General features: G+C 46.3%; 1 protein-coding gene across 2 annotated transcripts in view; it reads right to left on the reverse strand.

The window, feature by feature from the left end:
- The window catches only part of LOC120856041 (radial spoke head 10 homolog B), a 26,264-nt gene extending 7,604 nt beyond the window's left edge, over positions 1 to 18,660 (reverse strand). The window contains exons 1-13 of one of the 2 annotated variants that reach the window (XM_040230978.1): positions 18,592 to 18,660; positions 16,763 to 17,115; positions 14,940 to 15,015; positions 11,474 to 11,542; positions 9,554 to 9,727; positions 9,265 to 9,350; positions 8,540 to 8,660; positions 7,138 to 7,314; positions 5,993 to 6,152; positions 5,253 to 5,374; positions 2,814 to 3,003; positions 1,352 to 1,466; positions 80 to 159 (exon numbers count right to left, since the gene is read on the reverse strand). In XM_040230978.1, coding sequence (XP_040086912.1) covers positions 80 to 159; positions 1,352 to 1,466; positions 2,814 to 3,003; positions 5,253 to 5,374; positions 5,993 to 6,152; positions 7,138 to 7,314; positions 8,540 to 8,660; positions 9,265 to 9,350; positions 9,554 to 9,727; positions 11,474 to 11,542; positions 14,940 to 15,015; positions 16,763 to 17,019 — 1,627 coding nt within the window. In that variant the 5' untranslated portion in view covers positions 17,020 to 17,115; positions 18,592 to 18,660. Of the gene's footprint in view, positions 1 to 79; positions 160 to 1,351; positions 1,467 to 2,813; positions 3,004 to 5,252; positions 5,375 to 5,992; positions 6,153 to 7,137; positions 7,315 to 8,539; positions 8,661 to 9,264; positions 9,351 to 9,553; positions 9,728 to 11,473; positions 11,543 to 14,939; positions 15,016 to 16,762; positions 17,116 to 18,591 lie in introns of those variants that run through there. The other variant, XM_040230987.1, reaches the window with a different exon arrangement.
- Positions 18,661 to 19,085: the final 425 nt, after the last annotated feature.

Consider the following 19,085-nt stretch of genomic DNA (forward strand, 5'->3'; position numbering starts at 1 on the left):
CGACACTCAGAATGATGATTTCAGAACTCGACGTGGGCAACAGTTAAGGTCCATGTAATCCTGCGGGTTCTGTATTTACCTTTTACACGGCAGGCATTGGGGCGGATGTTCTCATTCATCAGTTTTTTAAAGCACAGAAAGAGTGACGGGCTTCGGTCTCTGCGGTTAAAAGGAAACCACCATCACGCCTCCTTCCAGGAGATGGAACTTAGTCCCCCGCTCCTGAAGGGCCGGGTGGACCTCGTGACTGGCTTCTCTGCCAAGTAGACCAGGCACAGAAAGGGGAAAGTAGTAAGTCTGCACTAGAAAACCTGGCTGACAGCGCTGAGTCACGTGCTCACAGGTAACGCTGCCAGTGATGAGACAGACTGAGGTCATGCACCCCTGATATGACGGTATTCTTCCCCCAAACCCATAACCTCAGGGTGATGACAGAAAAACATCAGCAAAGCAGAATCGAGGGACTTTTCACAAAATAACCAATCGATATACTTCCAAAGTGTCAAGGTCATAAAAGGCCAAAAAAAAAAAAGATCACAGTTGCAGGGGACTAAAGAGCCAAGTCAAAGGAAAACCCCCTCATCCTGGGAAAGACTAAAGACAAGGAAAGGGGGCGGCAGAGGATGAGACGGTCGGATAGCATCACCGACTCAATGGGCATGAATTTGAGCAGGCTCGGGGAGGTGGTGGAGGACAGGGAAGCCTGGCGTGCTGCCGTCCATGGGGTCGCAAAGAGCTGGACGTGACCTGGTGACTGAACAACAACAGAGATATGACAATGAAACACAAGGTGGGACCCAGCATTCGGTCTTGGAACAGACAAGTGAAAACCTCAGGAAGCCCTAAGAAACTCTGAAATTCAGTTAATCAAATGGTAGTGATGTTAATTCCCTCATTTTAAGAAGTGCACTGTGATTCTGTAAGATGTAATCATTTGGGGAAGTAGGATGCAGACTATAAACCAATTCTCTGTGTTAACTTGGCCACGCTCTTGAAAGTCCAATTATTTCAAAATCAAAGGCTTTTATTAAAAAAAAAAAAGATACAGTATCAAATTTGTTCTGAGAAAGATAGGAAATTCTAAGGAAGAGTTGGTGGTGACTATTTCTGAGTAAAAAACTTGAGGGCTATTTGCAATACTGACACGTGACCTGCATCGGAAGGGTTTTCACAGTTTTTAATTTTGCTTCTCATGGTCTGGGTGGCTAATGTTTGTAAGAAACTTTTGTTTGTAATACTTCAAGAGTACGAAAAATAATCATGAATATCAGAGGAAAGAGAAAAATATGATGATAATGGTGACGGTTCGCTCAGCCCCCATCCTACTCGGGGGCCCAGAAGGAGAACTTACTGGTATTCTTTGTGATGAATGTGGTAAGCCAGCTGCAAGAGGTAGTTCAAAAATGTCCTCAAAAGTAATGTTGTAAATGGAGAGTGAATTTCTTCCACTGGTATGTCGTTATTGGCTAAAATAAGAAAATTCGAGAGGATGTGATGGCTGAAAGGGTAAAGAATCCACCTGCCCATGCAGGAGACACAGGAGATGTGGATTCAGTCCCTAGGTCAGGAAGATCCCCTGGAGGAGGAAATCGGCAACCCGCTGCAGTATTCTTGCCTGGAGAATCCCATGGACGGAGGAGCCTGGAGGGCCACGTGATTAATGCTGCTAATTTTTAATGGGTTTGAAGTATGTTTCAAAAACTAAAATTTGCAGCTGATACACACACAAAGAACACCAAGTGAGCAAATGCCATTGGTAAATGTCGCCTATAGATTTGCTTGATGCCCATGTATTAGTCGCTCAAACGTGTCCGACTCTTTGTGACCCCATGGACTGTAGCCCTGCAGGCTCCTCTGTCCGTGGGATTTCCCAGGCAGGAATACTCGAGCGAGTTGCCATCTCCTCCTCCAGGGGATCTTCCCGACCCAGGGATCAGACCCAGGCGTCCTATGTTGCAAGCAGATTCTTGACCATCTGAGCCACCAGGGTTGATATTAGCTCTATCAAGCAGGTAATTTGAGACCTTCGAACCTGCCTCCTACAGTTCAGCTACAGGGAGTAAAACCTTCAAAACTGTTAATTTTACTGCACGCAATTTTTAACCTGAAATCAAGCCCAACCTAAAATTACTTAAAGCCTTTTCTAGACTATTCCAAGCCCTCCCTGATCTTCTCTGCTTCTGACCTTACAATTTGGTGTTTTTTTAATATATATAAAAACTATACATCAGAGGACATATGCATATGTATAGACAGCATACTCTGTCACAGAGACATTTAATTATGAGTCACTGAGGCTCGGTGGGTTTTCAAGGAAACAGTCGGGGGTGGCTGGGTACTGACACGGTAAAGGGCATCACCGTGTATGTCCTGTATGCTACCTGTATAGAGGGCATTCTCTGTAAAGAGCCGGATGGTAAATGTTTTAGGCTTTCTGGGCCAGAGAGTCTGTGCCATAACCACTCAGGTCCGGTTTTGCAGGGCAAGAGCAACCACAGACAAGACATCAACAAGTGAACAAGGCTAAGTTCCAATAAAACTTTATTTACAAGAACACCCAGTGGGCTGGATTTTGCCCACGGACCCAGTTTGCTGACCCTGCTATGGATGGTCTTCAACTACTGCTGTTATTTCACGAGATTCTCTCTTCAGTTGCATTTTAAGCACCTTGGGAACAAGCCCACATGTTGCTTCCTGGAACACCTCTCCAGACATGTGCCTTCCTCGCTCCCTCAACATTTCCTAACTGGTTTCAAGGTGCTGAGATGTTACACGACCCTTTAGACCAGATGGGAAGGACCTGGAATACTCACCACCGAGCACTCTGTCCATATCAGCAAGGGTTATATTATGGTGATGGAACTTGCAGTCTTTGAGAAACCTCCAGAAGTGAAGTTTTGTCATCAGAAAGGTGTTATCCAGGGAGCGGTCACAGCCCAGGCTGCTGTAAAAGTTGTAGATTCTTCTTAATTCCGTAATGTTTCTTAAGATAGCATATTCTACCTGAAAAGAGAACACCACGCAAATCTTCAACTGACCTGATAAGAACAAAGGTAAAAGAAAGCTTGCTTTCTAAATTAAGCGAGGTCACACGTGCAGTAGCAGTCACCTCTTACCACTCACTGTAAGAGCTCAGGGAATGTTATAGTCTCCCTGACCATTCCAAAGTCAATAAAAGGCAGTTTCTGAATGAGAATGGGGAGACATGCTGTTATCTCAATAGTGGAATTACTTTCCTATAGCTCTGTCCTATTCTACCCTGATTCATCCCATCTCCATGGCAGGAACAAAAGTCTCTTGTCTACAGATGAATGGCTCAGGGGTGAAGAATCCGCCTGCCAATGCAAGAGACGTGGGTTTGATCCCTGGGTCAGGAAGATGCCCCTGGAGGAGGAAATGGCAACCCACTCCAGTATTCTTGCCTGGAGAATCCCATGGACAGAGGAACCTGGCGGGCTACAGTCCATGGGGTCGCAAAGAGTCAGATACGACTGAGCAACTGAGTGTGTACAAACACACACACACACACACACACACACACACACATCAATATCCCTCATGGACACAGGCACAGAAATCCTCAAAATAACAGCAAGCCAGGGACTTCCAGTGGTGGTCCAGTGGTTAGGACTCCATACTTTCACTGACAAGGACAGGGGTTCGATCCCTGGTTGGGGAACCAAGATCCCACAAGCCACATGGCCAAAAATATAAAGATTTTTTTAAATTAGCAAACTGAAGGTAGCCAATATATAAAAAAGAAGAATACATCAGCACCGAGTGGGGTTTATCCTGCGATGGCTAGGCTGGTTCAACATGTGAAAACTCAATCAGTTTAATTTATCCTACCACATAATCATACCAATCCATTTGGCAAAAACTGTTGATGCCCCTTCATGATAAATACCCTCAGCAAATTAGGAATAGAAAGGAACTCCTTAACCTGACAAACAGCAGACAGAAAAACATACAACTAACATGCCACATAACGCTGAAAGCCTGAAATAGGCGACAGTCACAGTCACTGCTTTACTCGCCACCCCCTCTGTCCCCATTCACCGTCTATCATTTTCCCCAGGCCCTCAGTGGCCTTATGCTGCCCCCAGACTCCTCAGACCCACAAAACTGCAGGCTACACAGTGTCCTGTTTCCCCAAACCTTGAGTCCCATGCGTCACCCTCCGAAAAAAAAAAAAATCAGAAAATGTGAAGAATGGATTTGGGGTCCCTATGGAGACAGGGAAGTCCCAGCTGGGCGGCTCCATCAGGCACGCATCATTCTCAGCATCAACTCCTGCCTTTGAAAATTCAACTCAATTGGATAAACAAGTGGAGTTGGCCCTATTGAAAACCCTGCTCCAAAGGACACGGAATTTTCTTCAGGAAGCTTAAAATCTAGTCGAGATCACAAGACACATATATAGTAAGGAAGTCTCCTTACAGAACAGAGTCAGGGAGGGACAAGAGATGGATTCAAGGACAAAGCGGCCGGAGGGCCGGTGCCTGAGCTGAGCTCTGGAGAACTAAAGAGTGGGCTGGACTTCACAGTCTACGATCCTCACGTCTAAACAGCTGGTTGGGATTAGACACATGCTCACGAAACGAGGTCCAGCTACACATAATTTTTTCTCTAAGTATTTCGACATTGTGAATAATTTCTAAGGGTCTAAAGTTCTTTTGAATCCCAGAAGCCTATGACAACACACAGCAGAATTAATGTCCTCCAGAGGGAGGTGACCACAGCCTTGGCCTTCAGACCAAGCCAGAGGGGCAGGGGTTGACTGACCCTTGGAAAAAAAGTGAAAGTGAAAGTGTTAGTTGCTCGATTGTGTCCAACTCTTTGTGCCTCTATGGACTGTAGCCCGCCAGGCTCCTCTGACCACGGGATTCTCCGGGCAAGAGTACTGGAGCAGGCTGCCACTATCCATCTGTAGGGCATCTTCCCAACCCTGGGATCGAACCCAGGTCTCCTGCATTGCAGGAGATTCTTTACCATTTGAGCCACCAGGGAAGCTCTGGGTAATTCACGGGGTCCTTCCCTCCGAACTTCCTTTTTCTCAGGAAGCCGGCTCACTCACATGGGATCCTAGAAAATTAAATGGGAGGATATTTAAGCCAAGTGACTTCCAGGTGTATAAAAAATACTTGATACAGAACAGCAGTCATCAACAGTATCTCCCCAAGACTATGGAAAGTTTGCTCAGATTTAAGCCCAAAATATATATATATATTTCTAACAAAGAAGGCTTTTACCTGCTTCTTTTCTTCTGACTGGTCTCTCTCAGGGTACATTTTCAGCAATAAACTGAGATCCAGCTCGAGGCTCGAGCCTAACAGGGAATTACTCTCATTGCCATCAAGCTTTCTCATGATTTCTAGCAAATGAAGGCAAATACAGGGGATAATTGTGAAAAGCAATATTGAAATGTTTCAAACATTATGTCAAAATGATTTTCTGTAAAAGTGTGACATAAGAGTATTCAAAAACCTACAAGAAGGCAGTTGTGGGGACTTCCCTGGTAGTCCAGCGGCTAAGACTGCACTCCCAATGCAGGGGGCCGGGGTTTGACCCCTGGTCAGGGAATTAGATCCCATATGTCCCAATTTAACAAAAGATCCTGCATTTGTAACTAAAACCCCTCACAACCAAATAAATAAATCTTATATATATATATATATATTTTTTAAAGACAGCAGTTGCTCACAGGAAACTTGTGTTTTCTTCTGAAATATTAGGTACATGTTTTGATATCAGTGATAAAGAATCTGCCTGCAATGCAAGAGACCAGGGTTCAAACCCTGGTTCAGAAAGATCCCCTGGAGAAGGGGATGGCAACCCACTCCAGTATTCTGGCGTGGAGAATTCCATGGACAGAGGAGCCTGGCAGGCCCGTGGGTTCACGAAGAGTCGGACAGGAGTGAGCAACTAACACTTTAAGTTTGATGCACTGTTACCGGTCAGCCTCCCTCCAGATGGAAGCTGACGCTCCTACCGGCACTGACTGAGGGCTTGCACCACTGGCACTTGAAGGCACCCTCTGAAGGCGAATCCAGGCAGCTCATCACTCCCCCTTCCAGATTCGGAAACACCGCTATGTGATCCTTGGAAAACAGGCCATCATACACACGCCCATTCTTGAAGGTTAATCGGCCCTGCAGAGAGAAAGACAGCTGTTTGCAGCTTAGGGAAAGATTTTTAGAAACCATTGGTAAATTTACATCAATATTTTTTCAACAGTTGGGAGGCTTTCATTTGTTAAGATCTGCACTTAGTTCACACAGAGTCAGGCTCATAGAGTCTCAAGTCACAGTGTAGCTCTTCTCTCCCAACTCCCCTTTTCCTCTCCTCTCTCTGTATCTCCCCCACCATCTCTCCATAACCCTGAGTACCCCTAGGTCACAGAATGTGGCTTATTAAATAATGACCAGCAGAGGTGCCTATCGCAGAATGGGACTTGTCTTGATATTTGTCAAACCCAGGCCAATAGTTGGTCTGACTCAGAGGTGGGCAAATGACCCAATCCAGCTCAGTAAAGCTAAAGACATGTGTGGAAAATGTCTGCGAAAGAAGTTTCTTCTCTCCTTCTACTTATGTAGGTGAGAAGCCTGGAACCACAACAGCCATCTTGCAGTCATGAGGGAGGAGCAGCATAATAGTGACATTGACAGGGTAGGAGAGACATGGATGGAAGGAAGAGAAAGATTTAAGCTAGACTTTCTGTTACTTGCAACCAAAACCACCCTAACATAAACATACACCACAGACTAATTAAATAAACTCTAAATATACAGGAAATTGATGATACGTTAGAAATTACTCTGGTGGTGCAGATGGTAAAGAATCTTCCTGCAATGCAGAAGACCCAGGTTCAATCCCTGGGTTGGAAAGATCCCCTGGAGAAAGGAATGGCTACCCACTCCAGTATTCTTGCCTGGAGGATTCCATGGACAGAGGAGTCTGGTGGCCTACAGTCCATGGGGTCGCAAAGAGTTGGACATGACTGAGCAACTAACACACACACAATCATCTTAAATCGGTAAGCTAGCCTACGCAGAACGGCTAATACAGCTTCCTAGGTAGAGAAAGTCATGCCTTTACGTAACCTTCAAGATGCAACCTTCACAGGTCTGTACTTACCATGCCGTGTTTTTTATTGGAGACCCACTCTCCCTCATACACGGCTCCACTGGCATAGTAGAACTTTCCATGGCCATGGCGGTATCCGTTCACAAACTCTCCTACGTATTCGTTTCTCAAAGGATACTGGGAGTAGGGGATTCTCTTTAGAAACCATGTGTGTGTGCCAAGGCCGTTCTGAAAAGAAGGCAAATTTCCATGAGAAATACTCAAACCATTTCCTCTTTTTACCTGAATCTATTCAAATAAGGTATGAATCAAATACAGGGGCTCATTTGAAGGGGCAAAAAGCCATGGGGATTGGGGTTGCACAGACTCCATCCTCACAGGAGTCACGGGACTGATGAACTTACCAGTCAAAGGACCTAACTCGTGTGCGAGACCTTTAGAGAAAAGTAAACGCTAACAAAACAGCGCTTTTTAAAAGGCTGATTTAACCACAGAAAGAATGGAATAATGATGCCATCAGCAACATGGATTGACCTAGAGATGACAGGACTGAAGCCAGAAAGAAAAAGACAAATACTGTATGATATAGATCATATGTGCAATCTAACATACAACACAAGTGACTGTATCTACAAAACAGACTCACAGAACAGGCCTGTGGTTGCCAAGGAGAAGAGGGAGGAGGGGAGGGAAAGATAGGGAGTCTGGGATTAGCAGATGCAAACTACTACATATAGAATGAACAGACAATAACTTTCCACTGTAGTGCACAGGGAACTATATTCAATAATCAGTGATAAGCCATAATGGAAAAGAATATATATACGTAGATAACTGAATCACTAAGCTATCTGGCAAAAATTAACACAAAGCTGTCAATCAACTATACTTTAGTAATTTTTTTTTAAAAAGGCTGATTTAGGGACTTCCCTGGCAGTCCAGTGGTTAAGACTCTGCACTTCCAACTGTAAGGAGTATGGGTTCAACCCCTGCTCAGTGAACTAAGATCCCATATGCCATGTGGCATGGCCAAACAATAGAAAAAGGAAAAGAAAATTGAAAATTGTTTAAAGGCTGATTTAGTCGAGTAATCATCACGGGAGTTTCTAAATTTAACACTGCCTGAATTTCAGATTGCCACACGATGCCCAAGAAACAAATCGTGGGCTGAGAGTCAGCAGAGCGGCTGCCGCTGGGTTGCTGCTACTGTTGTTACACGGTGGCTCGGTTGTGTTTGACTCTTTGCGACCCCATGGACGGTAGCCCACCAGGCTCCTCTGTCTGTGGGAATCCCCAGGCGAGAATACTGGAGTCGGTTGTCATTTCCTTCTCCAGGTTATCTTCCTGGCCCAGGGATCGAACTCATGTCTCCTGCATTGCAGGCGGACTCCTCACCGCTGAGCCACCAGGGAAGCCCCGCCTCTGGGCATGTTCTGCTAAGACCCGCCGGTACCTGGACCCCGAGCTTCCACTGACCGGTGTACTCTTCGTTAGTCGTCAGCCACCTCATCCTACCTTCCCCGTGGCGCATGTTGTTCTCCCACTGACCCTCGTATATGTTCCCGGACTTGTAACTAGGGCCACAAACCAAACAGTTAAAACCAGTTATCTCATGTTCATTTACCTTGAAGGACTTTCTCTTAAACTTTCTCCCTAAACACCTTTGAAGAAATCCAGCCCTTGTGCCCATACAATCTTCCCTGTATTTGAATTCAGTGGATAGGCATGAGGTTTGCAAAGGCAACTCTCCCAGGGGTAGGGGTTGTGGAGGGTGGGTGGGGGGAGAATAGGTCACTGTACAAAACCTTTTGATCATTTAATTATCTGACAAAGTGGATAAGAATAGCGCTTTTTTCTTTTTTAATCTTTTAAAAACAATTCCCTATACGATTATGGTTAATATTTTGGTTAATGTTAAAATTAAAACATTTAATTAAAATAATTAAAACCAAAATATTGGTGAACATTTTGCCCCAGGTATTTTATTTCTTTGCCCAAAATATTTGGCTCCATCAGCTGAATCTAAATATCCCACCCTGCTTATACAGCAAATGTATTCTCTGTGAGTTCTGCACCTTATCTTTAAATAGCCTCAGGGAAAAGCTATCTGGGGCCACAAATGCTTTTCGCTAGCACCCGAAACATGGCAGGGGAGGGGAGGAGACCGCAGATACCTACCATCTTATCCCCCAGCCCTTTCTGATGTTGTATATCCAGTCTCCTTCATACCAAGAGGTGCCCTCTTGATTATAATAAATGGAGCCCTAGAACAAGGAATACCATTTAAAAAAATCAAACCTCATAAAACTGGTTTTTTAAAAAGGTAAAGATAGAAGCGTATGCTTTTAGGGCATCTGAAGGATGTGGAGATGTCATCCTTACGACATCTTCACTAAGACGTAAACTTGGGCTCATGCTTCCGGTTTGTGACTGAGGACGTGGTCACGTGCGCGGCTGCCTCGCCCACCTTTCCGTGTCTCTTGCCGTGGCACCAGTGGCCGATGTAGGACACGGGCTGCGTGCTGCACTTGAACATGCCGAATCCGTGCCTCATGCCGCTGACCACTTCTCCTTCATAGGTGCTGCCATCTGGCCACGTGAAGATGCCGTGGTTCATGGGGATGTTCTTCACAAAGTCGCCCTGTGGCAACACGGCCATCAGAAAGAAGCAAGTGGGGAGATCCCTCACCTGGAGACGCAGAGACCACGCCGGCCGCTCTTCCCAAGGCAACGGCTGAGTACCCCCCAAGCCCCCAGCCCCCTCCTCCCATCCCCGCACAGCCCAGCCTCCCTCACCGTGTCCCGGCACCGAGCAGAAACCCAGGTGGAATGAACAGCTGGGAAGGCTGTGAGCTGACAGACTCCATGGTGCGGGGGCACCTCCCAAGCCTGGCCTTGGCAACTCGGGACTCTGTGACCCGCCTCAAGGGAGACTAATCCACTGCTTCCCAGGAGATGCTGACCATTAGCCAGGCTCAGTGATGGCCGGTGGAAACTCTAACACTCTGCAGACACATCAGCTGACCGCCTGACCCAGGGGTGCCTTTCAGATAATCCCCTGTGGTTGGGGCCCCAGAGGGGTGCACAGCACGAGGTCCTGCACATCTCAGCCTGGAGGCTTCGGGTTCCTCTCCAAGAACGTGACCCTCTGGAGGTGAGATCTCACCAGACGTCCCAGGAGGCCAGGGACCTTCCTGAGGACACATCTGGGAGAGCAGGAACTCTGCCCGTAAACCCTCCTGACTGGGCTAGTGTGTGTGTTGGAGGGGGCAACATCTACCGGAATCAGCCCCACCTGACCTTCCAGAGATGATAAATGAACCAGAGGCCAGGCCAGGCGGCAGGGTCTGGGGGAAGAGATGCGTTCCTGGGAAAGCCTGGCCTGAAATGGCAGTTGGCACCCAATCCTCTGCTGCCCTGGACCTTGGGTACTCTTCCCTCTGTGATGGTGACGGAGGACGCCCTTCCCTCGCTCTGCCCAGCCCCGTCTCCCGCTGCCCAGTCTACTCAGCTGCCCAGCTGGCCCAGACATGCCTGTTTCCCTCCCGTGGCTGTTTGAATATGTGCATTAGGCCCTCCGTTTTAAATACTTTCATTATGACTTATAAACACCATGGCGTTAGCAGCTCTGCAACTGTGATTTTCAGAGGAGCATTTCAGGCCCACCCACATTGTGCAGACACCGATCTAAAAATACATATTCCCCTCAGCCCAGCAAGATGGGATACGTGAAACCCATATCACAGAACATAAGTAGCCAGTGAAAATCGATTGATCTTAGCCAATGGATGTGATCTGATCTCTAGAAAAATACAGGGGCAGAAGAGAGGGTATAATGAACTATCTCTGGGACTTCCCTGGTGACCTAATGGCTAACACTCCGAGTTCCAAATGCAGGGGGCCAGGGTTCAATCCCTGGTCAGGGAACTAGATCCCAAAGGCTCCAACTAATACCCGGCACAGCCAAATAAATAAATAAAAAGTAAGTAAATAAAGTACCTCTGTTTATAAAAAGGTGGGAGAGGCTGAAGAATATCTCTAGAATATACAGACAGAACTGGAAACTGGTGACAGTTTCCAGAGGGGCCCCTAGAGTAACGACTTACTTGTCACCTCCGTTCTTTGGGTCTGTAGATTTTTTAACCCATGTGCTGAGCAATTTTTATGAAACTCGCTTTTTTTTTTTTTTTTCCTTTTGGCTGCATTATGCAGCAGGCCAGATCTTAGTTCCCCAACAAGGGATCGAACCCAGATCGCCTGCAGTGGGAGTGCAGAGTCCTAACCACTGGACCACCCAGCGAAGACCCTGATACTAGCTAGGAACCTGTGGGAACCTACAGTTAAATTACATAGTTAGTTTAGAACTGCAACATATTATACGCTTTACCTCGTATTTCAATCCATCAGCCCAGATGTAAGTCCCCTGTCCGTGCATGAGTCCTTCGGAGAACATGCCCTTCAAAACAGAACAACAAAGCCTCAGGCCCAATTTTGATTTCATATAACTCCCACCCAGGGATTCAGCTCTTAAAAGGGAACCGTGTTCCACAAAATGCTGGTCCAGCATTCAGCTGGGAGCTGGCACTGCACTGGCGTCCATCTGGTTCTAAAAAGGATCTGAGGAGTCCAGAAAAACCTAGGTCCCTAAAACTGACACCACGCGGTGCTAAGCAGTTGTTAAACTGAGCTCTGAATTCAGCCTTCCTCTCCTAACTAAGCTGCTGGAAAACTACCATTCAAAAGAACTCATATGCTTTGGGTTTTGCATTTCAAACTTTAAAGGTTTTTTTTTTTAATTATTTAGACCAGATGTCCTCAGTCGCTCAGTCGCGTCCAACTCTTTGCAACCCCATGGACTGTAGCCCGCCAGGCTCCACTGCCCTTGGAATTTTCCAGGCAAGAATACTGGAGTGGGTTGCCATTTCCTTCTCCAGGGGATCTTCCTGACCCAGGGATCGAACCCAAATCTCTTGTCTCCTGCATTGGCAGGTGGATTCTTAACCAGTGAGCCGCCTGGGAAGCTCCATCTAGACTAGATGGAACTGATTAAAACCATCATCTGGATATCAAAAATGATGACATTTTCAGTGTCACATTTTGTTTTCTCTTTTTGGAAATTGTAAGTATTTATCCCAAAGGCAGATGGGACATTTTAATGAATACTATTCAACCATAATAAGTGGCTTTTTTTTTTTTTTTTTTGGCTTCACTCCCTGGCTCATGGGATCTTAGTTGCTCAAGCAGGGGCTGAACCTGCTCCCTTAGCAGTGAAATTGTGGAGTCCTAACCACTAGATGGGCAGGGAATTCCCATAAATGGCATTTTTGAGGGTTTTTACTACACAGGACAAGAAACATGTTAAGGGGAAAAATCAGGGTATTGAAACCCATGCCTTTTGACCTCAACTACAAAAAAATCTGTTCTCCTACAACAAGAACATATTTCTGAGATAATCTCAATGAATGAATGAATATCTCCACTGTAGCCTCATGGATAAACACGCACAAACCCCGCCCCCCCGCAAAATACCCCCAAAGTATCTAACAACTGTGGCATAGCTCTGAATGTTAAATCAATATTTATGCAATGTTAAATGCAATAATTAAAATACTAATTATGGAAGAGGGAATGGGGAGTTAGTGTTCAATTCAGTTTGGGAAAATGAAAAAGTTATGGAGATGATGGCTGACCAAGAAGGTGGATAGACTTAACATTATGGAAGTGAAAGTCGCTCAGTGGTGTCGACTCTTTGTAACCTCTCTTGGAATTCTCCAGGCCAGAATACTGGAGTGGGTCACCGTTCCCTTCTCCAAGGGATCTTCCCAACCCAGGGATCGAACCCAGGTCTCCTGCATTGCAAGCGGATTCTTTACCAGCTGAGCCACCAGGGAAGAATACTGGGGTGGGTAGCCTGTCCCTTCTCCAGTGGATCTTCCTGACCCAGGAATGGAACCAGGGTCTCCTGCATTGCAAGTAGATTCTTTACCAACTGAGCTATCAGGGAAGCCCAACATTACTGAAATTTACACTGAAAAATAGTAAATCTTTTTTCTTAAATGGTAAATTTAATGTACATTTTACCACAAACTTTTAACTTATGAAAAGCATACATCAATACAGCAATGTAGTCCTAAGTAAAAAAAAAGATTCAAGATGTTATCTACAAAATCAACATGCCCACGTAAAAATACCGATTCATTCATTCAGGAAATAAAAGGGACACAGAAAACTGAAAAAATTTATGGCAAAAGGATGCTGGGATTTTAATTTTACTCTTTGTTATTTACTTTAGCGACCTTAATGTTGTTTGTCCAATAAATAAAAATCGGGAAAAGGAAAAAAACATCTAAAACTGGGAGAAGGAAAAAAAAAAATCTAAAACTGCCAGGAGCCAGTGTGAGGAATCCCACTCGTGACAAGGTCATGAGGGAGGAAGCTGACATACTCAAGGCCGTGATCAGACTTCAGGAGTTCCCCCTGGCATTTCCTGAGCATCCACCCCCCCCAAAATAAAAATCTGCCGGCTTTTGTACTCTGCTTTTCCACTTTTCTGATATTCTCTGGAAAAAAGTCAACTCAGGGCTTTAGTCTTCTGCATTTGAAAGGGATGTTTCAGTTAACCCCCTCTGATAGCTCTCTAGCTTGCCTAACAGGTTCCCTGGACCTCTTACAGCTTGTGAATTGCTTGCAGCCCCCAACCGCGAGAGGCACAAAGCTTAAAGCATCTTAAAGATACACAGCCTTTTCTAAAGAGTTAAAAATTATATTGGTGACGGGATTTCACTGTTGACTCAATGATTGTCACCAGGCCTCCATATTCTTTATCTTTTAGGCACCTGGGAGGATGTTAATCAATGTAAACGGGATATGGAAAAAGATATACAGTAGTTCTGATGTTAGTAACACTAGACTTTTGAGTTAATTACTTCTCTTTGCACTCCTTTTGTGTCCTTGCTATGTAAGAATGTAACTATTTAGTACTTTCTGAGAATGGCACCAAACCTTGGGAAGATCAACACAAATAAGTCTTCTGGTTGACTAACCCTTATCAGAAAAAAAGGCTGTAAAATGTTAATTGGCCCCTTTTGGCCAGAAGATGATGTAAATCACCTAAGACTTGTGTATATAATTAGGTATGCAGAGAGAAAAGCCTGGTTTTGATAAGAGTCTGGACTGCTAACGCTGAGTAACTTTGTGTTACCCATTGATCTCCATGTTTTATCAAAAGTATAAAAGGCCTTCTGAACAATAGAGGCGGGAGCCAGTCGCTGGACTGGTTTCCCCCGTGTCTCTCTCTCTTTTTCCCTCCTTCTCCTCTTTACTTTAATTTCAGGCTGAATTTCCATCTGGGGCACGGAGGCTCGCCAAGTCTACTTACTTGCCCTGGCTGTTAAGACCCGCGCGAAAGGGAGCCTAAGGCGAGACACCCTTAGATATTCAAGCGAGCACTGGTGGCCCAACGTAGATGGTGCAAATTCCTTGTCTGGAATTTTATTGGTCTTCTGCGTAATCCAAGTTATTCAGCCCTCTTCCTCCACTTAATCTTTCTAGTACACTATTGTTTCTTAATCTAATCTTATATCAATAAATAAATAAGTCTTTCCTCGCCGACTCCGTCCACCCTTCGAATTCCCTGGATCCACCGGGGCTGGACCCTGGCATAAAACGATTATTTCAATTGTTCTGAGTCATGTTTTTGCCTTAAAATATGTACTCGGAGTTCACAATAAAATCAGCATTAAGTATTTCCAATTCCTTCTAGAATTGGAATCAGAGGTCGTTTCTGTAGACGCAAATCTAAGATGATCACCCCACACTGTCTGCCTTGCCCAGTCCCAAAACGTGTAACTCACCCGGTAGGTACAGCCTCCTTGGAAGATGGCAAACCCTTCTCCCTCATACAGTCCACGGACTTTTTCCCCTTCGTAGCTGCAATGAAATAAAGCTCAAGGCAGTGAATCCATGTGAGGAAACCTCAGTGACTGGGGGTTAAAACAGAAAAGGAGTATCGGTGAAGATGTGCAAACAATCTCTCACGTTCCCCCAACAAGCATCACCCCCATGCCCCCAGGACCACTGTGTGCCTGCCCTTTCTGAGCACTGGGGCTTGGGCTGTGAACAAGTTCCTGCCCTCAGAAGTTTATGGTCCAAAGAGGAGAGACAGACAATCAAAAGGAGACAAATGAACAAGATAATTGCAGACCACATTCAATTTCTGTGAAAGAAATGGTCGGGGTATGTGACCCTGAATGAGGAGGAGGTTACCTGGTAACAAAGAACCTTGAGAAGAGGATCCCTGAGAGGAGGGACAAGTACAAGGCTCTAGAAGGAATCATGAGAGGGTTTTCAGAACTGGGTTGGACAGGACCAGATTTACATCTTAAAAAGATCACTCTAGCTGCTTCAGAGAACAGACTGGAGGGGAGAGTGAGCTACTGGGAGGGAGCAGTGGGCGGCGAGAGAGATGAAAGCATTGGGAATATTCCAGACAGTTTTCCATCTGAGGTGTGAAAACATTCTGGAAATGGACAGTGGGGATGGCTGCATAACGTGGAGAGTGTACTTAATGCCTCTGATTTACACATAAAAGGATTTAAAATATGTATATTTCACTATGATAATTTTAAAACTTTTTTTTAAAGATATATTCTGGATGTAGAACCAATAGGGCTTGCTGATGTGCAGGCTTTGGGCAAGGGAGGTGCCAAGAACAGTGCCCAGATTTTTAGTTCCAAACTGATAACGTGTGACTTTATCACCTTGCTCACCTCCAGGCTCTGAGGCAAGTGAGGTGGAAAACAAATGGACCTGGAACAGCCCTGACCACAGTGGGCGTATTCCAAGAATCCAGAGAAGAGTAAATATTAGAAAACCTATGATGAGGAGATTAGTTCTACGACTTCAGGCCTGGATGTAGGGAAATGGTGATGCCCTAAGAGAAACAGGGACCAAGGGATGAACCCACAGCTGGGAGAGAAACAGCAGCATCCAGAGAAACCTTCTAAGGTGCGAATTCTCATTTATTTCCCCCCATTAAGAACCTGAGGCTCAGAAAGTTTCGGCGATGGGGCTGGCATCCTAGAGCTAAGACTCAAATCCTGACTGTGGTATTTCAAGTTCTGCAGTCTTTGCTTTGGGATGCAAGATCAGTGGACGATGTCTAGTAGGGCATTAAAAAAATGAACCAAAAACTCACGGAGACAGAACAACGCTAAAGGCATAGATGTTTACAGTCGTCAGCAGCAGGGAGATGGAAGGAAGGAAGGAAAGTCGCTCAGTCCTGTCCGACTCTTAGCGACCCCATGGACAGCGGCCCACCAGGCTCCTCGGTCCATGGGATTTTCCAGGCAAGAGGACTGGAGTGGGGTGAGAAGTAAAGCTATAATAAGAGATCATCCACAGACAGAGAACAGACAGCATGGAAGTCAGAGACAAGGGAATGTGGAAGAGGCAGCTCATTAAATCACCTTGCAAGAAAAAAGAAAAGTCAAGACTCCCCTGGTGATCCAGTGGCTAAGACTCCACATGGGCTCCCAGTGCAGGGGGCCGGGGTTCAGTCCCTGGTCAGGAAACTAGACCCCACTTGCCGCAACTAAGATCCCACATGCTGCAACAAAGACCCCACACAGCCAAGTAAGTAAATAAAGAAACATTTAAAAGAAAGGAAAAAAATCACCTTTCTACTATGAGTTTGGTCAGAACGGGCTCTTCATATTGGGTGGCATCTTCATTCGGCAGACTGTCGCTTTTGGCCTCTCTCTTGCCCGCCGGGTCCTTGAGCTGCACGTCCAGCGGTGGCGCGGCACTCGGCGACGCGTCTTGCCTAGCGGCGCTGCCATCTTGTTTGGCAAACTCTGGATAATCGGAGGGAGACGAGGGAGAACGGGCGGACTTGTCTCCCTTTTTATCTGCTTTTTTCTTTTCTTTCACCATGGCCTTTAGAAGACCTAAGGTTCACTTTATTTAGATAAGTATCCAGTGACTCCTTCAGTTGAAAGCTGTGTGTTTCAAGGAGTTGGGGAGTTTTATCTGAAAAATAAAAATTATGTCTCTGAATACTTGAGGGTTTCACTCATAGTTACAATTTTAGTCTTTTTCAAAAGCTATTTATATTTATGGATTTGGCTGAGCCAGGTCTTAGTTGTGGCATGTGGGATCCAGTTCCCCAACCAGGGATGGAACCTGAGCCCCTGGCATTGAGAGCACAGAGTCCTCTTCACTGGACCACCAAGGAAGTCCCTACAATTTTAGCTTTACAGCCCCAATGTCATTATCATTCTCTTCCTACAGCCTGAAAAACTAATTACAAGGATCAAGTATCACCAGGTTATAAAATGCAATTTCAATATTGCATTGTCCTAAGATTTTAAAAATTAGAACCACCATCTATCATTTCTTTTCAAATAGTGTTCCAGTGAGAAGGGCAACCCTTTGTGGGAAAAAAATATCAACCTAACCTCTAAAATCTTACCTACCACCAGTTCATACTGTAAAAGCCCATCTCTGTACGTCCCCCTGGCAAAGTGCTCAGGAGCTGAACCCAGGCTTCTGCATTGTCCCCTTCCCAACAGTCCTTCTGCTTCAGATGTCAAACAGGAATAATAGTAACTTGTCTGTGTGCTGCGATTCATGGGGTCGCAAAGAGTCGGACACGACTGAGCGGCTGAACTGAACTGCTTATAAAGATTAAATAAGATGATGCACGAAATCAATTATTCTGTCACTTTCCTCTTTTCAAACTTGCAGCCATTGGCTACCTACTCCCTGGGACAGCATAACAATAGGTTGAGGCCTACTATGTCAGACAAGAAACCTTGTGTTAATCATTTGCCTGAGGTCCCAGAGCTGAGGGGGTGGGGCTCCAAAATCATAGTATTTGTGGCCCCCCAAAATTGGCCCCACTGAAGACATCCCAGTACATCAAGCAGGAGGCAGAGGTGAGTCCGGAAAGGCAAGGCAAGACCCCTCTTCCTGTGCCTGAGGGGGGCAGTGGCCGCCCCACGCCCTCTGCCTGCCTGGCACCCTCTGGCCACCTGATTTCCGCTCACTCCCCCCAAGTCCCCAGGCTCTGCTCTCACCAACATGGTCCTGCTCCCCTCTTCCTTCAAAACCCCATCACCCTTTCCAGCCCTACACCCCCACCTCAGGACTGTCAGCCAAGCAAGCCGCTCAGGCGGCTTTCCGCTCCCCCATCACCGAAGTCTGAACTACTAATAAAGCAAACTTCCTTTCTCTTGGCCTGTTTCTTACCAACTTTGGCGTATTTTCTGCTCTCCCTGAGTTGAGGCTGTATTACGGACGGTTCACTTTCCTTAGTACGAGAGGGGCTCGCATTCTCTGGGCCCAGGCTCCCAGCTCGGTCCTGTCCCTTCCTCCGCCCTCCCGCCCACCGCTCACCGGCTCGGGTCCTCGGAGGCCGAGGAAGAGCCGAACCTAGCCGTCACGCCAGCCGCGGCGCAAAAAGGGCCGCACGCCTGGGACCCCGGCACCCCCGGAGGCACTCACCTCGGTGGAGACCCAGAGAGGATCCGGCTGGGACAGTGGCAGCAAGGCGTCCAGACCTGGGCGGTCTCCAGGCAACCACGGGCCCCGCCCCGCCCCGATCTTAAAGGGGCCGCGGCACGTGCTTTGCCCTTCAGCTGCTGGGGCTGCTAAGTCGCTTCAGTCGTGTCCGACTCTGTGCGACCCCATAGACGGCAGCCCACCAGGCTCCCCCGCCCCTGGGATTCTCCAGGCAAGAACACTGGAGAGCAGGTAGTAATCTGGAACCCAAGTGACCTGGGTTTTCCCTCCTCTGCTAATTGCCCTGAGGCCTCTCTCAGCCTGTATCTTCTCCTTAACACAAGACTAACTCAGGAACTCAGGTGTTACTTTCATAACTGCCATAAACAAGTTACCCCAAACTTACTGCCTTAAAGCAACACAGATTTATCATCTCAGTTTCGGGAGAAGACCAAAAGGAACAGGTTCCTTTGGCAGCTCCAGGGAGAATCTTCATG

Source organism: Oryx dammah, unplaced genomic scaffold (assembly GCF_014754425.2).
Source record: "Oryx dammah isolate SB20612 unplaced genomic scaffold, SCBI_Odam_1.1 HiC_scaffold_2, whole genome shotgun sequence".
Classification (NCBI taxonomy): Eukaryota; Metazoa; Chordata; class Mammalia; order Artiodactyla; family Bovidae; genus Oryx; species Oryx dammah.